Raw genomic sequence first — 14,362 nt, forward strand, 5'->3', positions numbered from 1 at the left:
TTGCAGAATAAAAGCCGTCCTCATTCTAGGGGAGAATATAATGTTTACAGTACCTTTCAAAGTCATGAACCTGAGTTTGACTACTTGAAAAGTCTAGAAATTGAGGAAAAAATAAATAAAATTAGGTGGTTACCACAACAGAATGCTGCTCATTTCCTGCTGTCTACAAATGGTAAGGATGTTTTATTTTTGCACAAAGAACTTTTACTGTGATTTGAATATTATCTCACCTCTGATCCACTTGTGGGGTGTTTTTCTGGAGTGTTTTGGGGTTGTTCTAATGTCTTCTCTAATTATATGCAAAATATGTTTGGATTGTAATACACTGTAAATTACTGATTTATGAATGTAAAAATAACGAAGCAGCAACAGAATAGGCACAGTTCCAGAGCTACATTCTGTGGATATACTGACCATGCTATCAATTTACATTCCCTGTTATTCTGCTTTGTAGGTTTTGTGTAAATGGGTTCCCAGTATGCTGAAATATATTTCAAAATTAGGATGATCAAGTCAAATTTCAACTTCTGTTATTTCTTTTGTTGTGATCCCAGATGCATTTTTAACAAAACCACTTGAAACACTGTGGTTACAGTGCTCTTTTTTTGCTTTTCCAGTACCAAAACATCATGTGTGCTTTGAAAAGCAACTGTTTAAAAAACCAACAGTCACTCTAGGAGGAATATATTTATACCATTTTCACTGCGTATCTTAGAATACATAAAAGCAGTGCAGAAATTACAAGTTGGAAATCACAAGTTTTCATGCACTTTGGGGTTTTTATTTCTTCCAGTATTTTAGGAGTGGTTATTAGTTATTAGGTCTGTATGAGTATTAGCTCTGTTTCATTTTGATGCATCGTAGAGCAAGCAGTAAATGTAAATGCAGAATTAGGGACATGGGTTAGTGGTGGACTTGGCAGTGCTGGTTGGGCTCAATGATCTTAAAGGTCTTTTCCAACCTAAACAATTCTCTGATTCTATGGAAAAACTTGCTCTTACTGTCAGAGGAATATGCTTGTTAATAACAGTTTGGATCACTTCTCGCTTTGTACTTAAATAACTTCATATAGAGGCTGATATTCTGCCTGCTGTATGAACTTTTAAAAGCAGGAATGACTTCTGTCTACTGGACTTTGAAATTAAACTAATCTTGCTTTGATATAAGCCTTACTAAACTTAAAGCAGTCTTTAAACTGTGTCATCCTAAGTGCTTTAAGGATATGCAGTAGTTTTAGAAGGACAAGTTTGTTTCCAGTCAGCTAAGAATCTCACTCTTAGTTTATTCTTACTTTCTGCACTTGGAAAGACTTCCCCTAGAAAGACCCAAGAAGTACGTCTTTGGACATGGAACCCTAAAATAATGGGGCAAGTCTGCTCTCACTGCCTTTGGCTGTCTCTTAGCAGACACCTGGGACAAATTTGGTTTTCCTTAAGGTAGTTAGTGTAAGTAACTCATGGGTTTGTTAGTGTTTTTTCCCTAGTATTTGTCTGTTAAGAAGAATTTAGATAGTCGTAGAGGGCTTATGGGTGAATTTTGATAATTGGTGTGTGAAACTTCCCTTGTGAAGGGTCATTTTGTTGAACAGTAGGCATAAGGCCTTATTGTTGAGGCAGAAATTTGTATTTTATTCAAACTGAACGTTATATTTGAGTTAAAATGAATCCAACTTTTTTTCTTTTTTGCTGATATTTTCATGTGTTTCCCATCTGCACCCTCCAAGTACATGTGTCTGGTATGTTTGGTTTGTTTGTTTTTCATGTATCAATTCTGCTAAACAATACAGCTGAAGGCAAGGTACTTCAAGTAACCTAGGAAGGACTGTACTCTGTGTTACATTGTTGTTTAAAGGACTCCATCAGGGTCCTTTCTGTTGCAGGCAGTGGAAACCTAGATAGATAAATAATGTCTACTCTGCTGCCTCCGTTACTTGGTGATTTTTGTTTTGAGTTTAATTCATTCTCAAGCATGTGAATTTTTGGTTTTAGATAAAACTATTAAATTATGGAAAATAAGTGAAAGGGATAAAAGAGCCGAAGGCTATAATTTAAAAGATGAAGATGGAAGACTTAGGGATCCTTTCAGAATCACAGCACTACGGGTATGTTTCAGCTCTTTGACTTTAAATATCTTTTTGCATGTACTTCTCTACATTTGTACTACCAAAGTTGTCAACTGATACGTGTAGATCAAAAATGATGATTTGGTCAAGGTCATTGAAAACTTTTATAAAAAAAATGGAGACACTTCATTATATTTACATACATATACACACACACACACACACACACGCATAAAACTATTAAATAAGGTTCCTCTGGAAAACTTGAGGCAAACTTTCATGATTATAATATTATACTGTTAGCTTCCCAGTAGTATGGTTGTTTTTTTCCCCGTGGAACATCTTAGTGTATTTAAAATGGATTTGAAAATTAAACTTTTTTTTAAATAAAATATTTTATTAGAGGCTGCCTTTATCCACCTCAGTATATTCAAATTTTAGAAAAAGATATACTGATTTATTGACATCAATGAAATATAACAAAATGTTGCTATTCAAGCCTGAAAACAGAGCATTTTGGAGTAGCTGTGGCTGGGGCTGCACTACTCTATACTTGGTTCATAGAAACCATGGACTCATCTTGCTATGTTCTTGAAATAGTCTACTGTCTTAGTGTGACATGAAGAAAAGTGCAGGGAGCACATTTATTTCAGAGACCCATAACATACTGACTTCCTGGCTGTGTCTAGTCAGCAGAAGATAGCGCTGTAGTGTCCGTGCCAGTGGCTGGTAAGGAGCACTAGGTGCCCAGGGGAATCCTCATATCCTCCCGGAGTGCTGCTCTGTGAAACTGGCAGGTAGGGTGCTTCGGTTTGGCTTAAAGCGTGTACTGTTGTGAATTTAGGAAGAATTTGACGTTCATTGTGTTGGTATTTTTTTTTTTTCCTCCTCAGTATTGCTCATATTAATTTGTTTGGCCTTTTTTTCTAAGAACAAGATTCAAAAATTTGAACAGGGTGCTGGGTATCCTATGGTTAGGTAGAAGGTGTTTTTGTCAGAGGCAAGTTCTGAGCATTTGGAAAACCTGATGTATACTTGAATAGTCTTGACATTTTTCCACTTGCGTAGCAATGTAGTTGGTAGGGTTACTGCTCCAAACTTGGGATCATTTAAAACAGGAGCTCAAGAAATAAAATCATGTGGAGTTGGGGTTTTTCATGGTTTTTTTAATGTTGTTATTGTTGCCATAAATAGGACTTGAACAGAGGCTGTCACTACTTTCTAAACCAGTGCCACTCCTGATGCTTCTAGGGACTGTGCAGCTGTGGGGTTTTGTCAGGGGTTTTTTGCCTTGCTTTTGCTTAAATTGGATATTGATCTGAAGCTTTAGGTCTGCATGAGTTCAATGTATAATCATGTTGGGGAAGGATGTTCGCTTCTGCTGGAAAGTTTTTCTGTTCAGTATGTGTGAGCCAAAATCTGATGAAAATATCTAAAACCAAGGAAATGAATTATGATACACTGTGGCTCCCCAGTGGCTGGGAGTAGGTACAGATGAAATTGTGGATTCTACAACCTTGCCCTTACGTAGGAGTAGACCTGTCTCTCTGGGAACACAGAGAGTCTGGCATACGGACTAATGGTTTTATGTGGTGCTGGCTCTATCACTGAAGGAGTTTGTTAGCATCATCTTTAATCTTAAACACTGTGATATATTTAGGAGTCATCAGGCTGGATGGGGAGAAGTAACAAAAAGCAAGAACCTCTCTCTTAAAAGTTAGTCTTCTAAATTTGCTGCTTTTCTGGGAAAGGAAGGTTAGGCTAAGCTGCTGACCTTGCCGGGCACTACAATGAGCCAAGTCTGAGCAACAGTTGGCAGAAGGGGAAAAAACCTTGCCTAGAGTTACATTCATATGTTAAAATTATCAGGTTTTAGAGATCTAGGTTATATGTACCTTGGGCTTTTATGGGCTTTGTTCGCATATGTTGTTACAGAAATATAATCTCCATTTGTTCATAAAGAAATAGACATGGAGGAGAAGCAGCACTTCAGAGCTGCATCCTTTGCATAGAAACATGGTATTCTAAGTACCATTCCTGATGATTCACATTAATACATTTTCAATTTCACAACCAGGCTAGGAACGCTCATGTAGTGAGATAGGGAGATTGTGTAATAAAAAGTAATGGATTAATTTTAATCATTACAGTTTGATGTAAACAGACTGAGATAAACATGGCAAGAGCAATTACAGAGCTCTTGGATTAATTTGTTTCTTGTTCCAGGAAGACAGATTATCTTGGACACTGTCCTAACTTTTTTTCTTGGTTGGATGATGTAAGTTAGTGTTCGGCTGAATTGTGTGGAACAGCACAGGACACCCTTGGGCAACCTTAAACTATGCATTTGCTGGCAGGTGAAAAAGAGCTAGAGGGCAGCTTAGTCCACCTGACCCTGACAAACCATGGCAGCCTTCAGATCAGCTAGTTGTGGAAACAGGGCAGGCAGCTTCCCAAAATCGTACTGACTGTTAGTGAACAGATTGCGGATTTCCTTTGCAAATTGCTCTTACCAATTTCACAGGCACCTTTCTAAGATATGAGGGTCATTTTTAAATGTTTGTTTCAAATGAACATAATTTTCAAATATAGTTATAAACATATGCCATTTTCCTGTTGGTGAGGTACAAAGCCGCTGTGTTGGACGGGTAACTTCAGCAGAAGTCAGTGTCTGAGGCTTTGTGTTGCTAGTATGCAAAGTCAGCATTCACAGGTGATTTTATTACTTTTCTTGCTCTGTGGATTTCAGAAATGTTTAGTCACAAGATCAAAACAGAATTCTGTGGTGTGCAATTAATTGTCATAACTAATTAACACACCTGTGGTGTTCCCCAGGGCTCAATACTGGGGCCGGCTCTGTTTTATATCTTTATCAACGATCTGGACGAGGGGACCGAGTGCACCCTCAGTCAGTTTGCAGACAACACCAGGCTGGGTGGGTGATCTGCTGGGGGGCAGGAGGCTCGGCAGAGGGTCTGGGCAGGCTGGGCCGTGGGGCCGAGGCCACTTGTGTGAGGTTCAAGCAGGCTCAGCGCCAGGTCCTGCCCATGGGTCACACCAGCCCCCGCAGCGCTACGGGCGGGGGGCAGAGTGTCTGGGAAGGGCCTGGTGAGAAAGGGCCTGGGGGGGCTGGTCAACAGCCGGCTGGGCATGAGCCAGCCATGTGCCCAGGTGGCCAAGGGGGCCATCAGGACCAGGGCAGTGACCATCCCCCTGTACTCAGCACTGGTAAGGCTGCACCTGGAACCCTGTGTTCAGTTCTGAGCCCCTCACTACAAGAAAGACATTGAGGTGCTGGAGCGTGTCCAGAGACAGGCAACGAAGCTGGCGAGGGGTCTGGAGAACCAGTCTGAGGAGGAGCAGCTGAGGCAACTGGGGGTGTTTAGCCTGGAAAAAAGGAGGCTTAGTGGGACCTTATTACTCTCTACAAGTACCTGAAAGGAGGTCATTGGCTGTGGGGTTGGTCTTTTCTCCCAGATAACAAGTGACAGGACAAGAGGAAACAGCCTCAAGTTGCACCAGGGCAGGTTTAGATTGGGTGTTGGGAAGAATCTCTTCACTGCAAGGGTGATCAGGCATTGGAACAGGCTGCCCAGGGAGGTGGTGGAGTCAGCATCCATGGAGGTATTTAAAAGACGTGTCGATGTGGTGCAGGAACATGGTTTAGTGGTGGGCTTGGCACTCACAGTTATCGGTTGGACTTTATGTACTTGAAGGTCTTTTCCAACCTAAATGATTCTATGACTCTGTGGTACTAATAAATATCTTCTGAATCAGAAATCAGTTTTATGTCAAAGTTGACTGTTCTTTTTCATGTTTCAGGTGCCAATATTGAAACCCATGGACCTAATGGTAGAAGCAAGTCCCAGAAGGATATTTGCAAATGCACATACTTACCACATAAACTCTATTTCAGTCAATAGTGATCATGAAACATACCTTTCTGCAGATGACCTAAGAATTAACCTATGGCATTTAGAAATCACAGATAGAAGTTTTAGTATCCTTTTTTGTTCGCTGTGAATACTGAGGCTCATCTAAGTTGTGTATGTTTAAGAGAATCATTTTAATTTTACTAATTAGAATCTAGGGATTGAAATACAGGGGTTTAACATCTTGGAGGTTTAATACAGGGCAAACAGGCCTTGGGGTGCTCTCATTCATTCTTGAGTGCAAGTATTCTTTCAATGGAAAACTGCCGGTTGAAATATAATAGTCTGATTTCTAAAGAGAAACTGAGGAATTTTGGGAGCATCTTTTTTTTTTTTTTTTTTTTTTTTTTTTTGTGGAGTTCACTCAACTAAGAGTTGAAGGATTTGAAAAGTAGATCCTTTGTTACTGTAGCTACTTTTTCCAAACTTTAAATTTAGTCTCTTAACTAAGTGACCCTTCTCTTTAAAGAAAACAAATTTCTTTTTTTTGTCAAGTGATATTATTAACTGCAGAAATAATTTGCAAATCTTTTTGCAAGCATTTGTATGCAAAACTAATAATACATCCTACATCAACAAATCTGCAGTAAAATAAAAGTTGCAGAAATACTGAATATTAAATGGGTCATATGCAAGTTCTCTAAAGCTTTAGGTAAATAGATGAAGTATATTCATTGTTCAGTAGGAGGCATTAAAAAGGAGGCTTGAGGGGAGACTGAAATTATCTCCAGCTTCTGTTAAAAGTTGACTTGTAAAATCTAGCCTTTCAGTTTTTTCAGTCTGCTCAGGTCACTTTGTGTAGATTGTACACAGTGGCAGTTAAGATCTTGCCCTGGTTTTCTACATGGTATTGTTAACATTTTTCAGTAATTATCTGCTAGAAGTGATTTGAATGTGAAATGTTACATGCCTTTACAAAAACCTTCCCAGATATTGTAGACATTAAGCCTGCTAACATGGAGGAGCTGACAGAAGTGATTACTGCTGCAGAGTTCCACCCTCATCACTGTAATGTGTTTGTCTACAGTAGTAGCAAAGGAACTATTCGTCTCTGTGACATGCGTTCTTCAGCCCTCTGTGATAGGCATTCAAAATGTAAGTTAGGACACATCTTTGGTTTATGGGTTTCTTGCTTTGTTTTCATGCAAGATAGAGTATATAGGTGTTCTGCTTATAAATAAACATACCAAGTTCTGCTTATTGGTAAAGAGCATACAAAGGTAAGGGGTGGTAGTTTTGTAGAATGGAACATTTTAATTGTCTTGTTCTAGGCCATCAACAAGCAGAAGTGTAGCATGAGACAATTGACGATCTGACTCTGCTCCTGTTTACCCATTTATGCATCATAAACTGATGGGAACAAGTGCTTTTGGCACCAGTGAGACCTGTCTTCTGTCCAGACTCAGTCTTGGTGCTTCTCAAAGGTATCTGCTTATCAAATGCCAGTTCAGGGCAGTTTGTTCACCTTTGTGCATTAGAAACTGGGCTGATGCTGCCAGAATCCATTTGCTTTGTGACCAGAGCTCCTAAGATGGAACTAATTCTTAAGAATATGTGCTGCATTTGAAGCAAGTTGCCAGGGGTGAAAGGTGAATGAATGCTCACTAGTCTGCTGAGCCATGTAAACCTATGTAGATGATGAATGTTTTCCTGTTGAAGTGATAAGGGTAACTGTCTGTGCCTTGCACGCAGCCTCTTTGTTTCTTGTTCACCACTGTAATAGTTGTGGCTTATTAGTATTACTAGTCCCATGGGGGTGACCTACTACTATACTGCTATTTGCAGGTAAGCTTTCTGTAGTGCAGCTAAGGTTTTCTTGTTGGTGGAAGGAAATATTTGTGCAATGGGAAATGTAGAACACAAGGCGACTTCATCCAGTTGACTTAGTATTGCATGAAGTTACGTAGAAGCACTTTATTTTTTTAACTACTTGTGACTGACTAACATCCTGTTAGAAGGGATCTGTTCAAAAATGAAATAAATAATTCTCGTTAGCTTGTGTCATGAAATGTTGACTTCAAAGATTGACTCTTCAATTTAAATAGTGCATTTCTTTATCTGCTTTCTAAAACCATACAAATTGCATTTCAAGTGTAGATATTAATATTCAGTAGGTTGTGTTGTACAACTTTTTTCAGATCTAAAGAAAAGTATGTTGTACAGTAGTCGCAAAATGCACAGGTCGTGCATTAAGACACTGTGTTTAGGATGCTGATGATTTCATCTGCTCTTGTTCAACATGACTTTTAGATCAGCTGCAATGTTTACTGCATCCATGTGCTGTATTTTAACTTTTTTTCCTCTGATTCATCCCTAAGACCTGTGAATCGTAGTTTGCTAATGCTGTGCTCCAGCTGAGAATCTTGCAGATAGGCAGCTAGCAATCTGATGTCTAAGAGCATAACACTGTTTAAAAAGAGATTATTTCTAAAAAGTATTTAACAGCAACTTTCTTTAAAAATAAACCAGTATATTAAATTTTAATTGTTCCAAATACTAAAAAATGTTCAAAGCTGTAAAACTTGGTGTTGGTTTCACTTGTAATTGTGTCTTCTGTCTACAGTTTTTGAAGAACCTGAAGATCCTAGCAGCAGATCATTTTTTTCAGAAATAATATCATCAATATCTGATGTAAAATTCAGTCACAGTGGTCGATACATGATGACAAGAGACTACCTTTCTGTTAAAGTGTGGGATCTCAATATGGAAAACAGGCCTGTAGAGACATATCAAGTATGGTGTTTAAATTTTCTTAAATATCCCTTCTTTTCCATTTTCTTCTTCTTCTTCTTCTTTATATCTAATACTGATTTAAATGTTCCAAAAAGGTTCATGAGTATCTTCGAAGCAAGCTTTGTTCCCTTTACGAGAATGACTGCATCTTTGACAAATTTGAGTGCTGCTGGAATGGTTCTGATAGGTAAGTTTTGGGCTTCATTTGGGCCTTGTTTTTTATTTTTTCCCTCAGCATTAGGCATTTGGTTTCAATTGTTGAAAGCCATAAGCAGTAGTTAACTTTAAGGATGTAATTAGTTACATTTCAATCAACTGGGTTTTGTTATTTTTTGGGGGCTTTTTTTGGGGGGGAGTGGGGGCTGGTTTTTGGTTTGTTTGGGTTTTTTTGTTTGGTGGTTTTTGGCGTGTTTTTTTGGTTTTTTGGGTTTTTTTCAAAAATACTTCAATCTTCCACCCTCCAGCTGAAGAATTAGAATAAACTTTTGTGTGTCAGTTTGCTTCTAATATGAATTGTTGTGGAAGTTTTATATTGTAAAGACTGGCCATTTCAAGCCATGAAAATGTGACTGTTTCATTTGTGAAGTGTATAGAAGAACACGCAGTCAGTGTCTTGCAAATTGTCTTTCCATGTTTTCTGTAGGCTAAAGAAGATAAAACCCCATTAGATAATAACTCACACTTGTTGCAAACAGTGGAAACTTATGTCTTGCCTGAAAGTCATGGAAGCATTATAATCAGGTAGCAAAGCCACTGTATTGGCACACATGGTGTATGTTTCCTGTCACTAGCTATGGTAATATTAGCTACCTGTTAAAATGTTTTCAGAAACCATGGATAAGATCATGGCAGATGTGGATCTTGTATCTGGATGCTTTGTATTGGCTTGCCTTGGGGGGGGGGGGGATTCCTTTTTTTTTTTTCTTTTTTTTTTTTCCTTTTTCATATATTTATATGTGAAATACCTAAAACAGTGACTTGTCTGCTACCAGATGATTGCAAGCTATTCGATGAAAAGGTATCAGTTTTGATTTTATGGTGATAGGATCAGCATGTGAAACAAGATTTGTCCTAAATCTATCGAATATTGAAGAACAAAAGACCTGCCACATGGTTTTACATGGGGACAGTGATCAGGGAAGTCTAATCTCATAAACTCTGTACAGGAGTCAGCGAAAAAGTGAAACCTACCTGCCTTGCTGTGCAGTGATAGTTGAGATTGCATGTGTACTGCTACATGCCACTTGCATGCTAATTTCTTAAGTAAACAACATGAGATAAAACTGGTAGCTCTAAATGTCAGGTTACAAGTGATCGAGGGTGCAAGTGGCTTTGAGTTATTGAGGGGAGAAATCATACTGTGTTGTCAGTTTACAGTAAGAAAAAATCACTACCAATATTTATGGTATCTAACATAAAATGGATAAAAGAAGTGGTGTACGTTTTTCACTAACTAAAATGCAAAGAAACTGACCCTTATTTCTATGAGTTTTTTTCATGCAACTCCAGTCAGTGTTTTGGGGGCCGGGGGGAGGGGGACAGGGAATGACAAGTCAAAGCCAGGTAATCTAATTTGAATGTATTCTAAGAACGTGAGTTGTCATGGCAGTTGCAGTTCTCACCTCCCTTTGACAAGGAAAAAAATACTTCACTCAGTACATTTCCAAGTACAACCTGAGTGGTGTATGTTGTGGTAAGTGTCTCATTCTCCTCCTAGTCATTAATTTTTTAATGCCATTAAGACAATGTGTATCAGCAAATAAGATGGAGCAGGGTGAGGTGGTTGTGATTTTAACAAGCTGTGGGACTTGTGCTGTGTGGGAAATGGCTTTTCCAGTTTCAAGCAGTAGAGGTAAGTGTTCAGTACAGAAAATAATGAATGATTTAGCCTCAATTTCAAGTTTATTTTTGTAAGACTTATGAACAATCTGTTCATTAGAAGTTAGATATATTATTTTCAGATGCAGATTTTTTCTCTGCCTTGTTCAAAGGCAAGTTTGATACTGCACAGAAACTCAGAATTGTTGCTGCAGGGCTGTATCAGGGGCTCCTTTGACTGATTCAAGACAATCTTTTGTAATGAATCCATTGGCGTGCTTGTGGTCAGTGGGTGCACGGGGCGAGGGAGAGCACTTCCATTTGTGATAGTCTGCTGAAATGAAGCAGTTCACCGTGGCTTCGCATCCGCTGTGACTTGTTGCTGTGGGGTAGAGCAGCAATAGGAAAACCCGCTTTGCTTGCATAAAAATGACCAAAGCCTGCTGCTGAGTGCCAGTGGCAGGAGCAGGGGACCAGGAGAAGACCTGGAAGAGGAAGTGGTGGTGTGGAAGCAGTGCTGAGGTCCAAACGGAATTGAGCAAAGGTATACATCGGAGAGCAGAAGAATGTAATGCCACATGTTTGTCATGAGCATGGTCTGACAGTCACCTTGTAGGGAAGAGAGAGAAGATGGGGGTTGAATACTGTTTCTGGAAATGTAGTAAGATCTGCCTTTCTTCCGCTTTTCAACAGCGCTATCATGACTGGATCTTACAACAATTTCTTCAGAATGTTTGACCGAAACACACGACGGGATATCACTCTAGAAGCATCCAGGGAGAGCAGCAAACCTCGTGCCATCTTAAAGCCACGTAAAGTGTGTACAGGTGGTAAAAGAAAGAAGGATGAAATAAGCGTTGACAGTCTGGACTTCAACAAGAAGATTCTTCATACAGCATGGCATCCCATGGAGAACATCATTGCTGTAGCTGCCACCAATAATTTGTATATATTCCAGGACAAAATTAACTAAAGATGACTCACTTGAGGACAGAGTCGTCGTCTTACGTAGCTAAGCTCAGTTGTTTATCTGTAAAAGAGAAGGCCTTGTTGTCCTAACAGTGAAGAACATTGATGCACTTACTTCCCTTTAGGTAAAGGAGAGGATCTGGCCTGGTTTTTGAGCTCACGGTGTAGTTCTGCCTTCAGTGGGGGTAGGGAGCGTCAGTCGCAGCTTTCTGAGAGAAACCCTCTAGAGGCAGAATTGATTGACGGTGCTCAATGAGGCCAACACTCAAAACAAATGTATTTATTTAAGTCTGAGCCTTCCTTTCCAGTTGATAGACCAAAAATTTAACACCCGAGAAGAAAAATTGTCATAAAAATGTAATTTCTATCTCTCGCGCTCTTTCTCAGCTGTAATATTTGGGCCTTTCAAAACATATATTGTGCTTAATGCCTGTAAACATTCCTCCTCTGGCCTGGATCTAGGCTTAAGTGTTTTTACCTTTGAGCACTTAGGTAGGTCTTGAGTTGGGTTCGTAGACAGGTTTCCATGGATATTTACTCACCAACTGTATCTATAACCACACCTTCTGGTGTAAACCACTTAATAAAATAACAAACTATAAAAAAGTGTTTTTAAATCTCAAGGTATGTATTCAGTCTTTTTATTTTTTTATTGCATGTACTGAGATTGCGCAAAATAATTCTGATGGCCAGATTTAACAAAGTTTGCCCCAAAACGTTGACTTTTGGCAGACTAATACAAACTTTTTTGTGTAGTATTTCAGATTCTAAATTTAGAGTTTCCATGAAATCGTTAAACTTTTAGTTTAAGTTGCACTGATTTTCTTGTAAAACGCTGTCTGTGTACAGAGTAGGAGAAGGAAAAGGGTAGCAGAAAGACATCCACAGCCTTAATAGAAAGTGACCACCTTGCACAGAAGGGAAAACAAAACACTTAAATTTTTCTTCTTTGAAGATAAAAATTCAGTTTATTGATGCATCTCCATCTTAGATAGACATACCTTATGTGCATTACGTTTTTTAACGTTTTTAGTATTTGTCATGAAGATACAGTTTATTTTAAATATTGGGCATAATATATTTGTATTTCACGTTGCAGTTCATGCCAGAAAAGAAAACCAACCAAAACTATCTCAATTATGCCGAGCAGCAGTGCAGCTTAACACGTTTTAGCACATCCCCACTTAAACACCAAGATACTGGGAGACACTGAGGCCACAAGCTGGTGTTCACTGTGTCCTTTTTTCTTGCTAACTTCTTTTAAGCCTTAGGTACTTCTCTTTTTTTTGTTCTTTTTCCAAAGAGGCCTAAAATGCACCAACCTTCTCTTCACCCTGGAGTAGCCAGGGTGAGTGTTCCTGAAGCTGTTGCAGCACGGTTTAGTAGCATCGAGTAGCTAGACATTACACCCTATGAAATGTGCCTGCAAATTAGAAATTCTTCCTGACAAACAAGATCCCCTGAGCTTCCTGAAGGAAACACAGAAGTGCGGCTTACACTCCATTTTCCTTAAAATTGAAGGTGTATTATGATTACTGAAGCAGATCTGCATATGCAAGAGCAAAATGTCTCCGTTCTTACCCTCCCAGTTAATGTCCATAGAGTGCCACTCTTGTTCACAGTAAGCTAGTAAGTTAACTAACTTTGAGGTTCTACAAAGAAGTTTAAAAAAATCTTATACTGTATATTGGTTGTGACACTATTTGAAAATCTTGAAATGTGGAACTTCTGGGTCACTAAGGGATTAATTTGACCTTGTTCCTAAAATACATAATAGAGCTAATACGATGGGATTGTACATACTTGTTCAGTTATTTTGACCAAAAAGTTTAATAAATTTTAAATGTTTACCTGGACTTGCTCTGTGTATTTTGACAACTTTTTCTTCTGTTTGTGAGATAATCGGCCAAATGAGCCAACCTGAAGATTGTTTGTATTTCCATTTTAAATGGTTAGTTTTTGAATGGTCATACCTCTGACTCAGAAAGTTGTCTGTTCATATTCGGTGAATATATTAGTGCTGTCTATTTTTGATCTATTTTTTCAGCAAATGTAAGTGGAATATGAGTAAAAAGAAAAAGGATATGATGAAATCTATTATATAAAACATGATTTGCTTGTACCACTTTCAATTAAATAGTTTTTGATGATTCATGAAATTTTTATCATTTCATTTTATCCAAAACCAGATTTTATTGTCAATTTGATAAAATTGTTTTCTCAGTTACTTGCCCCAAACCACCCTTGACTTCTGGGGCCGGTTCGGGAGCACGGAACATGCAGTTCCAGTACCCCTGAGGGTTCGCTCCCAGGAGGTGGGACACGTCGCGCAGCGAAGCGTGGCGGGGTGCAGGGGTGCTGCGGCGGATGCAGTGCCTGGCTTTAACATAGGACAAACCCCCGGGTGCGCCCTGGCGGGTTGGCAGCTGTACCCAGGTGTGGAGCTGCTGCTCAGCGTTCCCCAACACCGAGGTGACGTCAGGCCTCGGTTGTTTGTGAGGAAACGGGCGCAAGAGCCAAAGTGTGTGCTAGAAACTAGATGGGGAATTTTTGAGACTTGCTTTAAACAGTGGCTAATTTTGGAATGACGAATCCTTCACCCCAGCTAACTGAGGCTTGAGCCAACGCTGTATCGAAGGCAGTTTCTCTGAGCCCGACTTCGGGCATAATTGTCACCTCACAAGACTTGTGTGCGTGTTTTAGTGTCGGTGTAGTTCTCCGGTGAGCAGGAAGTGAGGATCTGTGATAGCTGTGACCACTGGTTATGTGATGAAGAAGTAGTGGCAGAAGATGAACCACCACCTCGGGTCTGCTGCTTCCTTTGGGGGATGCGTTTGGAAATGGCAGG

At 39.4% G+C, this 14,362-nt stretch overlaps 1 protein-coding gene across 6 annotated transcripts in view; it reads left to right on the forward strand.

The window, feature by feature from the left end:
- PPP2R2D (protein phosphatase 2 regulatory subunit Bdelta) overlaps positions 1–13,370 on the forward strand; it is a 31,731-nt gene extending 18,361 nt beyond the window's left edge. For 3 of the 6 annotated variants that reach the window (XM_055720021.1, XM_055720023.1, XM_014279755.3), the window contains 7 exons: positions 7–172; positions 1,989–2,101; positions 5,885–6,062; positions 6,925–7,089; positions 8,558–8,727; positions 8,823–8,914; positions 11,239–13,370. In XM_055720021.1, coding sequence (XP_055575996.1) covers positions 7–172; positions 1,989–2,101; positions 5,885–6,062; positions 6,925–7,089; positions 8,558–8,727; positions 8,823–8,914; positions 11,239–11,518 — 1,164 coding nt within the window. In that variant the 3' untranslated portion in view covers positions 11,519–13,370. Of the gene's footprint in view, positions 1–6; positions 173–1,988; positions 2,102–5,884; positions 6,063–6,924; positions 7,090–8,557; positions 8,728–8,822; positions 8,915–9,370 lie in introns of those variants that run through there. The other 3 variants (XM_055720022.1, XM_014279756.3, XM_014279758.3) reach the window with 3 other exon arrangements.
- Positions 13,371–14,362: the final 992 nt, after the last annotated feature.

This window comes from Falco cherrug, chromosome 9, assembly GCF_023634085.1.
Source record: "Falco cherrug isolate bFalChe1 chromosome 9, bFalChe1.pri, whole genome shotgun sequence".
Lineage (NCBI taxonomy): Eukaryota > Metazoa > Chordata > Aves > Falconiformes > Falconidae > Falco > Falco cherrug.